The 18,292-nt window shown below is 54.3% G+C and overlaps 2 protein-coding genes across 10 annotated transcripts; one reads left to right on the top strand and one right to left on the bottom strand.

Moving 5' to 3' along the window:
- Positions 1-1,562: 1,562 nt before the first annotated feature.
- ZMAT5 (zinc finger matrin-type 5) lies at positions 1,563-16,497 on the bottom strand. 9 transcript variants are annotated; one of them, XM_085592899.1, is made up of 7 exons: positions 16,468-16,497; positions 11,464-11,722; positions 11,035-11,097; positions 10,521-10,601; positions 4,275-4,386; positions 3,803-3,932; positions 1,563-1,797 (listed from the first exon to the last, which is right to left on the bottom strand). In XM_085592899.1, exons 2-6 carry the CDS (start codon positions 11,588-11,590, stop codon positions 3,839-3,841), a joined length of 477 nt encoding a protein of 158 aa, XP_085449025.1. In that variant the 5' UTR covers positions 11,591-11,722; positions 16,468-16,497; the 3' UTR covers positions 1,563-1,797; positions 3,803-3,838. The 9 variants fall into 9 exon arrangements, with proteins under 9 accessions (XP_085449025.1, XP_085449023.1, XP_085449022.1 ...); XM_085592897.1 differs by having other exon boundaries at positions 11,464-11,689; XM_085592896.1 differs by having other exon boundaries at positions 11,464-11,686.
- A 173-nt stretch (positions 16,498-16,670) lies between these two features.
- Positions 16,671-18,094, top strand: UQCR10 (ubiquinol-cytochrome c reductase, complex III subunit X). The gene is made up of 2 exons (XM_021537317.4): positions 16,671-16,818; positions 17,863-18,094. The coding sequence occupies exons 1-2, from the start codon at positions 16,678-16,680 to the stop codon at positions 17,899-17,901; spliced, it is 180 nt and encodes a 59-aa protein (XP_021392992.1). The 5' UTR covers positions 16,671-16,677; the 3' UTR covers positions 17,902-18,094.
- Positions 18,095-18,292: the final 198 nt, after the last annotated feature.

The following is an 18,292-nucleotide window of genomic DNA, read 5'->3' as shown; positions in this document are numbered from 1 at the left end:
ATGTTGTGTTTTACAGTGGAATTTTCATTTATAGTTGGGTTCCAGAGCTTACCCAGATAACTCTAATTTAAGGTGGATCTGGGGAGCCCTGAAGTTTGGAAGTGTTTGGTAAAAGAACCCCTCCTGGATCAGCTGGAAAACCCACCAGGACCAGAGCACATGGAGCAGGGACAGGCCTGGGGACTGATCAAAGCACAGTTCCAATCAACGTGGGGAACGGGGAAGGATTTGGATGTTGACTGGGGAAAAATATCCATGGAAGGGACTGGAGAGGGAGTTCCTTGATCTGTTGGTGCTGGTGGCCTCAGAAGGTGTCCAGGAGCGTGTCCTGGCTGCCACCATCAGCCACTGTCCCCCCCAGCCAGCGAAGCCTCTCAGCATTCCCCAGGACTCTTCCCCTGTGCCAGGATGGGGCACAGGGATGCACATCCAAGCTTGGAAAGCTCAGCTCCCACTCTGGAGCATCCCACAGTCCCTGGGGAGTCCCCAGTTCTCATTTCCTTGGGGCAGGGTTCCCTTGCTCCAGGGACTCCCATCCATTCCCAAAAAGGAGCCACCTGGGTGCCCTTATTAATCCACTTATCCTTGCAGGTGGACAAGACACAGGGCTGATCCTGCATCCTCTGAGCCCAATCCCTGTGCTCCTGCTCTCCAGCAAGCCCAGGGCTCCTGCCTTGAAGGATAAAAACATTCTCTAGCTGGACCTAGAACTCATCCAGGCTGCAGCCAAGGCTGTTTCCAGGCTGCTGTCACATCCAGTCCCTGCTCCTGTCAGAACCACGTCCCAGGATGGGGCTGATGCTCCTGTGACAATTTGCCATCACATCCCGAGATGGGAGCCCTGCCCTGCTGGAGCGATCCAGGCAGGATTTGGCCACAGGCAGCTGGCTCCTGCTTGTGCTCTTCATGAATCTGGACCCACCACCTCCCTGCCCAGCCAAACCTGGAATGCTCTGGCAGTGGGCACAGCCTTCCTGGACAAACCCGCTGCCAGAGCTGCCTCCCGGGATGCTGCTGCTGGACAGGATCCCCCCTTGCCCCTGGAGCTGCAGCACCCCGCTCCCTTCCTGAGACAGCCAAGGGCCTCCCTCACCCCACGCTTTACCAGCAAGGAGAGATGATCCAAACTCTCACTGTGGAGAAACCTTGGGGTATTTCCCCTCCTTGCCCCTTGCCTCTGCACAGCAGGAGCAGGGCTGAGGGAAGCTCCCCAGACTGTCCACTGGGAGCTCCAGCACCTGGACCCAGGCAGGGCCACACCCTGAATTTATCAGGACAAACACAGCACCAACATCCAAGGAAATTAAACATCAGTTCACAGCTCCAGCCTGGATGACAGAGCCCAGCATGGAGCTGGACTGAGAGCAGGCAGAAGTGATCTGAGGGGATGGGTCCCACCCAGGAAATGGGGAATGTCAGCTCCAGGTGACAACAGACAACCCCTGTGCAGGGCTGGAGCTGTGCTGAGCACAGATCCCCGTTCCAGAGGCAGGGAGAGAGCCAGGGGAGTGGCTCAGCCCACGGGAGGCTGCCGGGCCAGCAGGAACACAACACACAGAGGCTGCAACGGGCAGGAGGAGGGTTTATTGAAATAAAAGTGTGTATAAATGATCCTGTCCCTTTCCCAGAGCAGAGGCAGCCAGCCCCAGCCAGGCTCTGGGGGTGCCTCAGCCCCACTGCAGGTTGGGGGGCACCGGCCAGCCCCCGGGCGGGGGGGCCTGCAGGGATGGGGGCAGCTCCTGCACTGGTGGCCAGCCCAGAGGGTACTGGAACGGTGCTGGTTTCTCAAGAAGAGAACTGTGAGGGGAGATGGAAAGGGATGAGGTGAGCAGCAGTGTCAGTCTGACACCAAGGCCATGCTGGGGGCTGGGTTTCCCTGTGCCCCCTCCAGTAGTCCCCAAAAAGAAGGGGCCAGCAGAGGAGGGTTTTGCTTATCACCAAATGGGTTCATTCACCCTCCCCATCCCAAATCCAGCACCAGAACAGCTGTGTGACCATTCCAGCATATCCAAGCAGCCTAACACAGCGTGTGTCTGTGAAAACTCAGGTGGGAACACTGAGGTGAGGGGGTCTGGGCTGGGGGGAGCAGCACAGCCCCCTGAGAGGGGCTCAGCAGGCATAGCTGCCAGGTGCTGGTCCCAGCCCCTCCATCCCCACTCCTCACACAGCTGAGTTGGAAGAACAAACAAAACCAGCAGATGTTTCTTTCTGAGCAGCCCAAATCCCAAGCCAGCTGTGCACTTCCCAAAGGACAAGGACCCCTCGGAAATGGAGGAGCTGCCAAAGCAGCAGGGTGTGTGCACCAGAGGACCCTTCAGCTGAGGGAAGAGGCTTCTCCCTCACCCCATGGTCTGGGAATCACTCTGGCCCTGCCCCTCTCTTCAGCTATACTGGTCAAGGCTTCTGCAAACACCACACTGGGATGAAGAAGTGCAGGAGCAAGAACCATCTCTGCCTTCCATCCAGCTTGACCAGGGCATGTTTAAATTCATGGGAAATGTACCTTTTCCATTAATTCCCAAGTGCAGGAAGCTCATTTGTTCCCTCACACAAGCCCCTGACAGCAGCCTTGCAGCTTCTCAGGCCTCTACCTCTGATCCTGATGAATCTTTTTAATTCTTATGCCAAAAGAATCTAATCAAACTCCTTTACATAACCCCAGGGAGAAGCAGCACCCTCCTCTCCCTGCGGGGCCATGGCTGAAAGCCAACTACAGGAGTAGTTTTCCAGGAGTGTTTTCCAAGCAACTAACACAGAGCAAAGTCACTTGGCTCAAGGTTTATCTCCTCAGCAGGGATTCTCCAGGGCCCAGGATGAGGCAGGACCATGAGGACACACATCAGCCCCTCTGGGCAGGGATATTTGGTGTCATCCCCGCAGCACTGTGGCTCAGGCACACTGGATGTGGAGCAGAGGGAATGCTGCAAGGTGGAGCCATCACCTAATTAGCATTTCCTGAGCAGCAGGACTGATCAATAGGCAGGATGCTGCCTGGGTACTCAATTCCTGGGGTCTCATGAGCTACAAGTGCTCTATCAAAGGTTTATCTACAGCTGGAGCATTCTCAATGGCTGTCCCACAGGGATTCTCCAGTGGTCACCGAGATCAAGAATATTTCCTTTCTGAAGGTGTTAACGGGATCCCTCTCCTCTACCCACTTCCACACTCATGGAACTTGTGGCATCTCAGAAGCTTTGAGGCCTTGAACCCTTTTCTGATGGAAATCTGTGCTCTGCGTTTCCTTTGGAAATTGGTAAAAATCAATCCCATGAAGTGTGGGGCTGGAGGGCACAAAGGAAGCACAGAGATGACCAAGAGAGGCTTTGGCAAGGCTGAAGGGAGGAAGGGAAGTTCCAATAGTTGTTGTTTAATTCCTGTAGCAGATGGTTTCTGAGCCTGCAGGGACAGGGAGGCTGGAAAAAGAGCAACAATCCTGGAAATTTGTTTTGTGCATCTATGGAGGCAGCAGGGACCCAGTTCTGAAGGTCTGAACATTCCTCTGGGTGTGACCAAGTAGTTCTGAAGGTCTGGAAATTCTGCTGGGAATAGTGATGGCTATCTTCTGTAAGAGCCGATCTACCTCATATTCCAGGGATTCACAGGCAGGACAAACAAAATGGGGCAAGTGAAGTGCAGGGGACAGGAATGTGGGCACCTCTGCAAGGCCAAGGGCAGCCGAGCTGAGGGACAGAACAATCCCAGAGCGACAAGCTCAGACAAGCATCAGAAGGAAGCTCCTGCCCAGTCCAAACACGGAGAGGACGGGAACAAACAGAGAAAGAACAGAAGAGAGATTTGGCACCTGCCCAAATGTCATCCCATTAAGCCTGCGGCACAGTCAGGTGAGCGAGGAAACAGCCGGCACCGAATCCGAATGGATCCTGTGAGGAGGAGCCAATTCCACCCTCCCTGGCAGGCAGGGGATGGGGGAGCTGTCAACAGATGAAAGCAGGCTCCTGACACCGAACCCTGGGCATTAATGATCCAGCACAGCAGCAGCTCTGTCCTTCCAGGTGTGTCTGTGCACTCTGCAGAGGGCAAGGGGCAGCCCTCTGCTGTGGCCTGTTCCCAAAGGCTGTCCCCTGGCAAACGGGGACACCTGTGCAGACATCCCTGCCCAGGTGGGGCAGGTAGGGCTGCATCCACACACATTGTCCCTCACGAGCGCTGGCTGGGGGTGTCGGGACCTCTGATGCCCTGCACCCTCCCCTGTCCCAGCCCTGCTGTGGGATCCCCCTCTGCATCCACACCTGGATGATCCCCAGTACCCGTACCTGCTACTCTGAGCTGTGCTCAACCTCTGGGCCCTCTTGTCCAGCCAGTCCTCGATGGTGCCAGGTGGGATATCTGCTCCCTCCCTCTGCAGCTCCTTCAGCCTCTTCTCCCCTGCTCGAGAGAAAGATTGAGATCAGAGAGGGCTGGATCAGAGGGAGGGCCATGAGAGAAAGGGCCACCAGACCCTTGTTCTTTCACTCCATTAAACCTGCTGCTCATTACCCTGCACAGTTTCACAGAGTGGAGAGTGTGCACCATGCCTGGGCAGCCCCTCCTCCTCTGCCCTCCTGCCATCTGATGCTTGGAGTCATCACTGGTGACAGCTGCAGCCAGGCAGAGCAGGGGACAAGAGCTAAACCAGCATGGTGGCAGTTTGGGCACTGAGGGGAGTCTGACAACTCCCCCCGGGGCAGATCACCCTCATCCTTGCTTGGAACAGCCTTGGCTGGCTCTGAGCCGTTTCCAGAGCTGTGTCCCTCCAACTGGCAGCAGCAACTGTGCCACCCCTGCCCTGTTAGGTGGAAATGACAGGGACAGTGTCCGGATCGATGCAGCCTTGGCAGCCCAGGAGTCTGAACAGTTCTGGGAGCGTGTTCCAGCCAGCAGACAGATCCCAGAGCTGCTGTCAGGGCTGCTTAAGGAGCTCCCTGCCTGATGTGTCCCCAACCCCTGCACAGCCCAGGCAGAGCTGTCACCAGCCCAGGGGCAGAGCCAGGGCAGAGAGAAGCAGGGGACAATTTCTTGTATTTAGAACCAAGGAATGGCTTGATTGGAAGTCACCTCAAAGCTCATCCTGTCCCATCCCTGCCACAGTCAGGAGCACCTTCCACTATCCCTAGTCCTGTCCAACCTGGCCTTGGACATTCCCAGAGACCCAGGAGTAGCCACAACTTCTCTGGGTGCCCTGGGCCAGGGCCTCACCCCATGGGAGGGAAGGATTTCTTCCATAAATCACAGAATTGCAGAATCAATCAGGTTCAAGAGAGATCATCAAGTCCAACCTATACCTAACCTAAATGTCCCCTCTTTCAGGTTTGAACCCATTACTCCTTGTTCTCTTTCTCATGGTGGTTAGGAACTAGGAAGGAAACCAGTAGGAAACCTCTGCTGTTTACTGAATCAAGATTTCAACCCCTCCAATCACTCTGGAAGAGCTGTGTGGGCAGATGCCCACAGGCATCCCCTGGGAAGAAGGGCACGGAGCCAGTGTGGCACAAACCCACAGCTGCCCAGTTAGCAAAGCTCCCTAGTCCCCTGCAGCTGCAGGAGGGAGCTGGTGCTGAACAGCTCTAGCAGGAATCCTGACACAGCCACACTCCTGCCAGCACATCAGGGATGAGGGCACGCTCCCAGCAATCCCAGCTCCAGCCCAGTGGAAACTTCCCACCTAACAGAACAGGGAACTCAGAAAACCAAATACTGGTGACAATAAAAAGGAAGCAGAGGCAGCTGCGTGTCATTCCCTTAGCCCTGCTCATCCATCCTTCTGGGGGATCCCTGATCCCATTTAGGGATCAAGGCACCTGCAGCTGTGCCCCTCGGGAGCCTGCTCCACACCCACCCACCATATGTCACATGTTTTAAGGAAAATATTACACCTTTGCAGACAGGGTGTGAAATTAATAGTGCTTGGGCAGAGTGAAGGATCACTTCATCCTACTGGTGGCAACCAATTATTCATCTGCCTGTTGAATCCTAAATCAGGATGGCAGGGATGTGCTACACAATGAGCAGCCAGATGGATAATTTGTCATCCAGCCTTTTCAGCTGCTGCTGCTGGGCGGGGTGATGATGTGCCCAGTGCCACCACAGAAAGCCTGCTGTGGTCTGGCTGCTGCTCTGAACCCACTGAGAAGGCTGGAGACAGCAATGTTCCAGTCTCCCACAGTTGTTCTCAAGGATCAAAGCCCCAGAAGAGCTACCTGGGGTCAACCCAACCACCTGGCCAAGTGAGAAGAGGGAAAGGCAAGAAGCTCAGCCTGGAGAGCTGGGCACTGCTCACACTCAGGGTTAGACTCATCTGGCAAACTTGAGCACTTTATTTGCCCTTTGTTCCATGTTCTTCCACCTCCTGAGCACATCCCACCTCAGCAAGGGGACAGACAAGCAGTGTGTCTATGAGAAGCTTTGATGAGGCAGGGAAGAAAATGATGGAGAATCTCTCCAATCTCTCTGTACTGTGATTTCCACTTCACCCAACTCCCAGCTCCAACAGAGAACAGAGCATAAACATTCCAAGCTTCTATGTTCAGAGCAGGGAGCCCCAAGGTACCATACCAGGGATGGAGTAGCCACAACTCATGGTCCCAAGCCAGAAAAGTTCACTGGATGCTGTGGAACCACTCTGGATTTGCACTGCCCCAAAAGAGGCCTCAGGTATCCACATCAGAAAGACATCCAGCTGCCTCCCTGTTCTCACAGCTCCAGGAGCTGCTGCTCTGGAGCAGTCCAAACCTCAGGCTCAAAAATATGGCAGCAGGGACAGGCAGCTCTCCAGCTCTGCCCACCTTGAGGATATCCATGCCCCTCCTCTGGTGCACACACATCCCATCCAGGGACCACCAAATGCACCCTGAAACTGGAAATACTCCCTGAATGCCAACAGCTATTCCAAGAAGCAGCTCTGAAAGGTCTTTACCAGCTCTTGCTCCCCACACATGCCCATGCAACTGGACAGGTGTGAAGGTACTTCCCACCTCCTCCTCCTCACTGTGGTGTTTGCTTCAAAGTCTAATTACAGCCAACTGAAAGAGCATCTGTAGCTGTGAAGTGCCTTTAATGATGCCAGAGCTGGGCCCACATTTATCTTCTCTCCTCATGGGTTTTATTCTTGACAAAGGCACTGCTATGTGAGAGATGGAACCTTGCTGGAGGGTCACCCAGCAAGGCGATGCACAGGAAATCCCTCAGCTCCTACCCAGCAAAGAGATGCACATGAAATCCCTCAGCTGCCTCCCTGGTGGATGTTGTGGAACCCCAACTCCTCCAGAGCACACAGACAGCACCAGAGCATGGCTGAGATGAGGCTGAGGAGTCCCTGCAATGGGAGCAGCCAAACAAGCAACCACCCTGCAGCCCAGTGTGAGTGCTCCTCCCACTCCCTGCCCAGTTAAACCAGTGGACTCCAGCCACCCCAGCAGGGCCCTCAGATCCTTGCAACCCCATGGACATCCTGCAAACACTCACCAGCTGTGCCCTCCTCTGGCAGCCCTGGCTGGCTGGAGCCATCAGAGCCCAGCCAGGTCGATCCTGCCTGCGTCAGGGACACGGATTAGCGGGGAGCCAATAACTCTGAGCAAGGAGATGGCAATTTGACAGTGACTTCTCCTGACATGACTGCACTTAAAATGACAGCCTGGAAGTGTCTGGCTGATGAATGATGCAGCAGATGCAGAAGGCTAATGCTTTGATGGGGGAACAGCTGGGAATATGAGTTCCCTCCCTGCTGAAGGTGTAAACTGTTGCTTCTTGATGAGGATATTCTACAGGGTGCAGAGATGCTGACGCCAAAGTAGGCCAGGCTCCAAGCTGTTCTAGAACATGGAATCATCTAGATATTTTCCTACTTAACCCACAAAACTTATACAAACTACAGGGGGAGCTTCCAGCATTTAAAAGGTCAAATGTTAAGGATAATGTCACATTTCTTTGGTTGTGATAAAAATACTTCATTATCAAGGTGAGATCACGGACACGGAGTTACCAATGCCAAATACTCACAGGGACTCAGGGACAGGTTCAATATTTACATGATAAAAAAAGTCATCATGGTTTAGATGGGTTAAAAAAAAAAAGTCAGAAAAAGCTTTGCCTGCACCAAAGCTGAGGAAAGGGGGATTAAGCAGCACTGTGGGCCCATCAGGAAAGCATCCCCCACCAGCCTGGCCACCCCCAGCATGGTCCCCCCAGGCTTGGGAAGGCTCTGGAACTTTCAGCCTCTCAGCTCATCTCAAATTCCTGATGACCCCTGCCTCCAAAGCTGCCAAAATCTCCCAGCTGGGTCAGTGAGAGGCAGCCTGGCCCAGATTGCTCCAATCCCACTGGCTGTGGCTTGGGATGGCTCATGGCTCAGAGATCCTGAGTGGGAATGTGGGACATTACTGATGGAGGATCCTGTGTGAATTACACACCCTGCCACTACGATCTTGCCTTCAACTCTGCCCTGCTCAGCCCCAACACCTGAGACAAGGGTGCTTTGGCAACTGAAGGAGTGCTGGGACGTCCCCATGACTCACCAGACAGTGTCTGATCCTTCCATCCTGTCTGTTACAGGCTGTCCCTCTCCTCCACCAAATCCTGCACCAGCCTTTCCCTGCAACTCTCTGATCAGAGCTGGAGTCTGTGTGACACACGAAGCCACACCAGGTGAGCAGGACTGAACTCTCCAAGCAAGCAGCCCCTGTCCCCTGGCCATTGTTCCTTCAGGGCTAATTGGTAAATGAAACGTTTGACTCCAGAACACAAATGCAAGGTTTCCCAGTAATCTCCCTGGAACTGGCTCTCAGCAGCCAATCCTGCACTTACACTGACCCATTTGACACAAGTCAATACTCAATAACAAGTGTAATTGGCAAGGAAAGCTGCCCGAGCGCAGAGGAGCTGCCAGCCCTCCCTGCTCTGCTCCAGAGAGCTCCCACTTCTCCTGCAGGAACAGCCAGTGCCTGGAAATGCTAGAGGTTCCTGTGCCTGCCATTCTGTGCACCCTTGGGAGCCCAGCAGAGAGGGGTCAGGGGCAGGAAGGTGACTCTGGGAAGGGCTGGAGCACTCCATCCCCACCGTGGCTTTATCAACTGCTGGCGGTGCTCAGAGATTGATTCAGAGTCACCTCGGGGGCTCTCACTGACTCAGCACAGCCTGGAATATCTCTGTGCTGCCTGCCTGCCTCCCCCTGGCTCCCCTGAGCTCTTCCTCCCCAAACAGGATCCCTCCGAGGGCCAGGAGTGGCTCTGCCCCACGCACACCCCCCTCTCACATCCCACACCTCCAACACTTCAGCCTGGCTCCGCCAGACTCTTAGCAAAACAGCAGCTGGCTCCAGTGAGGATGTGGGCATGGGAGCTGCTCCAAGCTGGGCTACACTGGGACACCAGGTTGGGGAAGGAATCCTTCTTTGCTCCACACTCTGAGGCCATATCTGGGTGCTGTACCCAGTGCTGGGCTCCCCAGTACAGAAACAATGGGTACAACTCAAAATCCAGGAATTTCCATCAGGAATTTCTATTTAAATATTTTAAAAATTACACATTTTTATTATGAACCTAGTCAAACAGTGGATCAGTCACCCACAGACTCTCCAGCCTTGAGATATTCAAAACACAACTGGACGTGGCCCTGAGCACCCTGCTTGAGCTCACCCTGCTTTCAGCATGATAAAGATTAGATGATCTCCAGTGGGGGATTTCAACCATTCCACAAGTTCTCACCAACACCTCACCCACACTCCCTGGAAGTGTCCAAAGCCAGGCTGGATGGGGCTTGGAGTAACCTGGTCTAGTGGAAAGCATCCTTGCCCATGGCAGGGGTGGAGTGAGATGAGCTCTAACATCCCTTCCCACCCAGCCCAGTCTGTGATTCTGTGATTTTCTTTAACCACTGAAGTAATGACTCCTATGGAGAAAACAGAGCTACCACCTCTTTTCCCTAAAAGAAAAGTAGTTCCAAGAATGGTAGTCCCAGAATGAGAAAGTTCAGAAGTGCTCTGCAGACTCCCAGCAGGGAGCAGCTGCCATCCACCCTCTGCCCACACTTCACTTCCATCCAAAGCCACCCAAGCAGAGGCTGTTTCTGGATCCAGGACCCCTTTCACAGCCCAACAGCAGGACATCTCTTCCCACCAGCTCTTCCCACGGGTGGAAGCAGCAGCTTCCTGGTAATAGCAGCAAGGTGGGGGGAAATCAAATCCATAAATTTAAGGGGACGTGATGTACCAGTGCCCTCTGCTGCTGACAGTTTTTATTCCCTGACTGAACAAAACCCCGAGGGCTCAGGAAGGCCACTCCAAACTCTTGCTGCCAAGTGGTAACAGCATTGCTCAGCTCCAGGTTTGTGTCTGTGCCAGCAGCTCGAGAGCAGGGAGCATATGACAAACTGCAGCACTTCCAGGCTCACACAGCACTGGGAAGCAGGAGGGATTGGCTGGCTCTGTGCAGGCAGCAAGGGATCACAGCCTGCACAAACCCTCACACCCCCCTGCAGCAACTCTCCCTCCAAGGAAATCCCAAGACATTGCTTGTTGGAAGACTCACGTTGAACCTGGGCACTCAGCTTCTCCAGGTCCTGCTCTGTCATGTGGGAAAATCTGCAGTTGGACCCAAAATCACACTGTCCTGGAATGAAATAGTGAGATTCAAAAATTCAGTTTCAAAATTCTCTAGACTAGATATTAGGAAATATTTCTTCACAGAAAGGGTTGTAAAGCATTGGAATGGGCTGCCTAGAGAATTGGTGCAGTCACCACCCCTGGAAGTGCTCAAAAAAGTCTGTGGATGTGACACCTGGGGACATAGTTTAATGATGAACATGGTGGTACTGTATTGACATTTGGACTTGGTAATCTTAAAGGTCTTTTCCACTATAATAATTCTGGTAAGAGCCGGAGTCCCATGAGAACCACCCACAGGAGGTTCTTGTGCAAGCAAACCCAGGCTCCATCACACCTGGATGCCAGACACAGGCCCAAGCCCCTCCCTCCAGCCTTGGGCTGGCTCTGGAAGGAGCTGCTAGAGCCCAGGCACTTCTTTCCACCTTAGAACACCTCACCTGTTTGCAGAAACTTCCGACAAGGTTTCTTGGTTTGCTCTTCCTGCAGGATAGCAGCAGCATCTGGGAAGACAAGGGGTGAACCCAGGTAAAGATCCTGGGCACAGCAAAATCCCATCATGTCCAGTCCCAAACTGGCCAGGGAGCAGAAGGAAGCAGAGGGACAGCAGGCAATGGTTTCACAGCCAGTTTAGCCCACTCCCACTGCACTCCTCAGGCTGGCACTAACACACCTGGAACTGTGTGCTGAGACAGGTCAGAGCCACACACGAGGGTTTCACCTCTGAGACTGCCTGATTCAGCAGCATCACGTGCTCAAACTGCTGGCACACAGAGTGTACAAACCATCAGTGCTGGTTTATTTTCTCTTCCCACTCCATCACCTCCCCAGTCCCAGGAAGGGAATGGCAGACAGCTGGGAGCACCCACCTCGGAATAAGTCATACCAGACTCTCTTAGCCCGGAGATGCTGCACTCCATTGAGGTGTTTCTTCCTGTTGTGCAGGTTGTCCTGGAAGGACCTGTCACAGTAGTCACAGAAGTACCTTTTGCCCATCTCTCTCCTGGCAAAACAGCATCAGCATGTTCTGAGCTCATCAGGCAGTTCCTCGGCGCCCAGCCATGGGAATGGAGGATCCAGGATTTACAGTGCCTGCTTCCAAACGAGGAGAATTCAAATCACTTAGGGCTGGCAGACAGAGAAAGAGGTGAGACCCAACAGTTTATATCCCTGTCCATCACAGACTGCTGGGGCAGGATCTGCTGCCTGTACATGGAAGAAAAGGCCTGATCTGCATTTATCTCTGTCACCCAAAGCAACAACAGCTCTGCTGAAAGGATTCTCCTTCCCTGAGCTCTGAGCAGAGAAAACAGAGAGCCACAGGCTCCAGGGAAGGTGCAACACAAACCACATAAGGTGCAAACAGGAGCTGGAGGTCCTGGGGACTTTTGACAACAACCTCCACAAGCTGATACAAAAGAAGAAGGACACTCCCCCATGTCCATCTCTGCAAGGTAAGGAAGAAACTCAGCAAAGCTCATTTTATCCTTGAAGATAAAACAGAAGCTGATCTCACCTGTCCTGGAGGTGGGAAGCTGCATTACAAACACTACAGGACACATTTCCTACAATCCACGGAGCCACCTGTTTTTTCCTAGACATTATGGATTGCTCTTCTCATCCCCATCAGCCTATGGCACCAAGTTGTGTCTGCTCTGAGTACAGCATTAAGATCACAATAGAATTTGGGAGCTCCCACCTGTGCTGGGCCTGCCACTGTCACTGCAGGTGAGATCAGCTTGTGTTTTATCCTTCAGGCACCTGTCTCCTTCAGAAGTCCCTGCTGGAGGTGCAACAAACACCCTGAAGGAGCTGCAAGCTCTCCCGAGGGTTATAAAGGTGCCTGATGAATGGCAAAGATGGATGGACTGGGAGATAAACTCCAAAAGCAATTCTCCAGGTTTTGACACTTTTGACAGCTGAATGCATTTAAAAAGTGGCACAGAGACCAGCACAAGAAATAAAAATTTTATAAATAAAACGGGTCCAGAATCAATCACAGCCCCCTGGCCAATTGCTCTGGCTCAGCACAAAGAGCAGAGCACCAGGCAACCCCTCAGAGCCTGGCGTGCCCAGCTCGGGCAGGGCTGCCAAGCCTCCTGCCAGACATCCATCCCAGCAGGAGCAGCAGCAGCACATTCCCTTCCCTCCCCTCTCCCAGAAACTGCTGCTTCAAAATCAAACCCCTGGAAATCTCCGAGGCCTCACACCACAAGTTAAAGCAAAGCTGCACTCCATGGGAAGACCTTCTGAGACTTTTAAAATTGGATTGAAAATCTACACTCTGAAGGTAAAATGTTCAGATATTCCAAGTGAACTGGAAATCTCGTGTTGAGGTTCTTTCCTGGGGGGGTGAGGGCTGGCCAAGCCCCAGTTGTGTGTGCTGGGACCCCAAATCCCCCATGCCCTGGGCTGATCCCAGCTCGGCTCTGCAAGGCTTGAGGTCTGAAATCATCCTCCTCCAGCCCAGGAATCCAAACCCAAGCGCTGCTTAATGAGCACAGAGCCATCAATTCCCTCATCCTTTGCATCCCTGAGTTTTGCAGCCAGGTTTGCAGCACTGTGGTGAGGCTGCTGGAATTCAGGAAGAACAATGCTTTTAAATACTGAAAAATCCCTTTTCCACATGTTATTCCATAGACTCCCAAAGTTCCTGGTGACACAAAAATCTCCCTGTCTCAGCTGCTGGCTCTTGCACTCCATCTCTGCAGAAAAGAATGCTGCAGACAGGAAAAACAAATGAGATTCTGCAGTGGTCCCACACAAGTTTCCAGAGATCTCCCAGGGAATTCTGCCTGCGGAAGCCCAGCAGCAGCCAGCCTTTGAAATCGTATTTCAAACTTTCTCTTTCATCACTCCAACAGCAATAATTGCAGAAGCTCCTTCCCCCTCCTCCCCAAACAACCAGGGCAGAAAGCTCCTACAGACTCCAGACAGCCAGATCCCACATCCCACGGCTGCCTGCTCCCAAATTCTCCAAGCAATTCCCATTGCAGGGGACAGAGGGATTGTAAAAAGCAATTAGAGAGGTATCAGATTCTCCCTGAGACTTTCCCCTTCAGTGATTATACCCAACAGTTATCCCCATCTTTTCAAGGATTCCACTGCATGGATACCTTGCTGGGTTCTGCCAACTCTGCAACACCAGCACTCCCCAGTCCAGAGGAGCAGAAAGCTGCTTCTGAGCAGCACCAACCTATTTCCATCTCCCCAAACGGCTCCAGCAGTAAACAAAGAGCATTATTCAGCTGAAAACAGACATGGCTCCTAATTAAATTCATCTTAGTCATTGTGAAATAAAGTAAATGTAGCTGTTCTGTAAAGAACTGCCTCAGACTAGCCGTTTCCTCGTTTCCTCGCAGCATCTCCAGCCCCTGATTTGCAACTGAATCAGGGCACTCAGACCTGGGCCCACCACAGCCATAAATGCTTCCAGGCAGGCTTTGTGCCAGCTTAAAAGTCTTCCTGAATAAATGCAAATTAAAAATATGAAAAAACCCAAACCAAACAACCCAGGGCTTTATGTTGCATGGAAGTGTGACAGCAATGCTGTGCTGTGTCTCCTGGAGCCCTGCTGTGAGCAATACCCTGGTGGGAGGCACCTCGAAGGTGACAGAGAGGGGCTTGGGATAACTCTAGCCAAGATATCCTGGGCACCATCCCATATTTTCCCTCTTCCAACTGCTGCCAGAACGCTCCACGCTGCTCTGTATCAGCTGCAGATTTTATCTGGGACTCTCCGGGGCGTTTCACCGGGCAGAGGGAGGAAGGTGACCCCGACTCCTCTGTGCCTGGGGGAGCTGCTGCTCTCCACACCAGCCCCGGGAGGTGCTGCTGGGCCCTGACCTCAATTTCCTGCTTTCTCACAGCCGGGCTCGGGGCCATTCCAGCCACTTCGGATACCCAGGCAGATGTGAATTAATTAAATCCAAGTGTCAGGTTTCTGATACTCAGCTGCCAATTTAAATGGGCTCAGACCTGCCGGGAGACTTGGAATGGCAGCAGAGTCTGCCAGCAGCTTCCCAATGACACAGGCACAGATCCTGCTTTCCATTCCACCCAGAGGAACCATGCAGTCATGGAATGATTTGGTTGGAAGGGACATTAAAGCTCATCCAGTGCCACCCCCAGCCACAAGCAGGGACACTTTCCATTATCCCAGGATGCTCCAAGCCCTGTCCAACCTGGCCTGGAACACTTCCAGGGATCCAGGGGCAGCCACAGCTGCTCTGGGCACCCTGTGCCAGGGCCTGCCCACCCTCCCAGGGAACAATTCCTTACCAATATCCCATTCATCCCTGCCCTCTGGCAGTGGGAAGCCATTGCACCCTGTCCTATCAGAGAATCATGGAATGGTTGGGTTGGAAGGGACCTTAGAGCTCATCTCATTCCAACCCCTGCCACAGGTAGGGACAGCTTCCATTGGAAATCCAGATTGAGAATCAACACCAACCTGACCACACACAAACCACACCACATCTTGGTGGCAACAATTAATGGGCAGCTGGGGGAATTTGTGTTAGATAATCCAGAGCAGTTACATTTGAAAACTAAAAATTCAGTTTTCCTGAGCTCTGCTCTTTGGTGGCCAGGGTCAGAACCTGAGGAACAGCTGGAGCTGGGCCAGGGCAGGTCAGGCTGGAGATCAGGAAAGGTTCTTCCCCCAGAGGTGCTGGCACTGCCCAGGGAATGGGCACAGCCCCGAGGCTGCCAGAGCTCCAGGAGCCTTTGGACACCAGGGATGGACAGGGTGGGGTTGTTGGGGGTCTGGGCAGGGACAGGAGTGGGACTGGATGATCCTGTGGGTCCCATCCCACTCTGGATATTCTGGGGTTCCAAAAGGATAACACTACACAGGAATGTGCCAGGCACCTTCCAGGTTTCCAAAACAAGCAGAGGTCTTGTCCTAACCCAAAAAAATCCTACAGATCCCCATAGTCTACATGGGGGGAAAAAATATGAATAAGTCAGGAGAAACTTCTCTGCAGCCAGACCTTGTGCTGCTTCTGAGGGGGTGAGACAAACAAAACAACAAAGCAATGTCACTTGAGGAACTGCTCTGGAACTTCATGCAGATGCTCATTTAACAACAGCCCTGTGGGGAAACAGCCCCAGTGTTAGGATTCCCCTGTCCAGTCCCTGTCCGTTCTGCTTTCCTAAATCCAAATTTACCTCTCTCCTATCTGTGCTAGAGTCACCCCGGGGCTCCCCTGCTCTCACTGAGGTTAAAAAGAGAGAATCACAAAGAGAGGGCAGCATATGGGACGGTCCCACGTTTGTTGTCCACATGGGGCCGGGTCCCATTCTCCCGAGAAGCTCTCAGAGGATCCTCTGGCCCTGGCACAGGTGCCCAGAGCAGCTGTGGCTGCCCCTGGATCCCTGGCAGTGCCCAAGGCCAGGCTGGACAGGGCTGGGAGCAGCCTGGGACAGTGGGAGGTGTCCCTGCCATGGCAGGGGTGGAGCTGGATGAGCTCCAATGTCCCTTCCAAACCAAACCATTCCATGATTCACGAGCCCCACACCCCCGACACTGACACCAACTGCCTTTTGAAAACCCAAACTGCAGAAAACATCCCAAATCCCCTGCCACCCACCTTCAGGGGGTCAGCTGAAGGCAGTGACCGCAGCCCTGTCCCTGTCACCCTTGGCCGGACACCCTGGCAGGGGATGGCCGGGCCGGGCCGGGCCGGGCCGGGCCGGGGAATCTCTGTCCCCTCAGCCCGGCCGGGCCGGTTTCACCGCACAGCCCCGGGGCTGCCCAGCGGAGGCCGCTGAGGACACGGCGGGAGGGACGGGACGAGGAGAGCCTCACAGGGAGCCCTCACAGGAACGCCCTCACAGGGAACCCCGCTACCCCCGCCACGCTCACGCACCTCGGGCCAGGCCCGCGCCGCGCCGCCTACAACTCCCACAACACCCTATGGCAACGGCGCATGCGCATCTCGCAAACAGCACAGCGCGCGCGCGGACTACAACTTCCAGCATGCCCCACGGGCGCTCGGCACCCGGTACAAACCGCAGAGCACCGCCTACAGCCCCCAGCAGCCCTTGCGGCCGGCGCAGGCGCGGGGCGCGCAGACAAGATGGTGCTGCTGCGGCAGGTGTACGCGTCGCTGTTCCGCCGCAGCTCCACGTTCGCGCTGTCGATCGTGCTGGGCGCGGTGCTCTTCGAGCGCGCCTTCGACCAGGGCGCGGACGCGCTCTTCGAGCAGCTCAACGAAGGGGTGAGGGCTGTGTGGGGCCCCGCTGGGGCCGCCCGGGCGCGGGCCCAGCGCTGAAGGTCAGGCCGGCCCCGCCGGGCCCCGGGCTCGCTGAGGGTCAGCGCGGCTCGGCCGCCCCCGAGGCGGCTCCGCGGCTACCGTGGCGCTCGGTGGTCGGGGTTTCGGGGTGTTCTTCGGCTTCTCTGCCCGCTCGGAAGGGGCGTGCAAGGCAGGGGGGAGCGGGAGGAGGAAAAGGAGCTTTATTTGTGCTCTGCAGTCCCCCGGTTTGGCCGATCTGCCCGTGCCGGAGGAAGCGGATAAGGGCTGGTGGCCTTGGGTGTCCCCAGCGTGAACCTTGGGTAAAAGGGGTCAAGTCGTCCTTAGGTTCCTAAGTGCAGCAGTGACGGGATAATGACTGCAGGATCCCGAGGCAGGCTTGGGGGAGACCGCAAAGCCCCACGCAGGGCCTACTGAGGCTCCAGGAAATGGGAAAATACTTTGGACAAGGGCATGAAGTGACAGCACAAAGGGAATGGCTTCCCACTGCCAGAGGGCAGGGATGGATGGGAGATTGGGCAGGAATTGTTCTCTGGCACAGGGTGCCCAGAGCAGCTGTGGCTGCCCCTGGATCCCTGGCAGTGCCCAAGGTCAGGCTGGATGGGGCTGCGAGCACCCTGGGATAGTGGAAGGTGTCCCTGCCATGGCAGGGGTGGCACTGGATGAGCTTTAAGATCCATTCCAACCCAAACTATTCCACAATTCCATGATTGTTCTGTGCATCCCTTATGTGCAGGAGCAGAACTGCCATCTCCAGTCTGGGGGGGAATTCAAGGCAGTATCTCTGGGCCACCAATCCAGAGCAGAACGGGGGAAGGGGAATCTCTGCAGCTTCCTCCTTGTCCAGGTTAGAAGCCAGCAGCCCCCATGTGTCCCCCAGATCCAGTACAGGACTCCATCACCACCTGCCAGGCAGGATAATTTGCATTTTGTATTCTTTCATCCGAACCCCACAGAGAAGCTGCTTAAAATATCTTGATTTTTTTTTTTCCCTGCTTGTTTTGCATGCAGAAACTGTGGAAACACATCAAGCACAAGTATGAGGACTGAGCAGCTCAGCAGCAGGAGCCAGCCTGGGGTGGCAAGAGGCACTGCAGGGATGGATTCAGCCTCCTGAAACTGGGACTGGATTGCTGATGGAACAACTCCGAGCCACCGACTGATACGATGTGAAGCCAGATGGACTCGAGGAGTTCTGCTGCTGTACTCCACTTACTGTGTTCAAATAAAACTCCTGGTCCTCTCTTGTGTCTGTGTTCACCTCACTCACCCTTTGCCCTCTGTGCCTCCTCCTTCTCTGGGAGGTGGAGAATCTTTAAGAACAGCCCTGTTCCTGAGTTCCAAGGCACTGTCAGGAACCACAGCATCTTAAAACAGGTTTGAAAGCACCTAGACAGTTGTAGCCACAACCTGTGGCTTCTGCCTGGGAAGGATGAGAAGC

Source organism: Lonchura striata, chromosome 15 (genome assembly GCF_050655825.1).
Source record: "Lonchura striata isolate lonStrDom1 chromosome 15, ASM5065582v1, whole genome shotgun sequence".
In the NCBI taxonomy this organism is placed as follows: Eukaryota; Metazoa; Chordata; class Aves; order Passeriformes; family Estrildidae; genus Lonchura; species Lonchura striata.
This window is presented reverse-complemented; position numbering and strand designations above follow the sequence as displayed.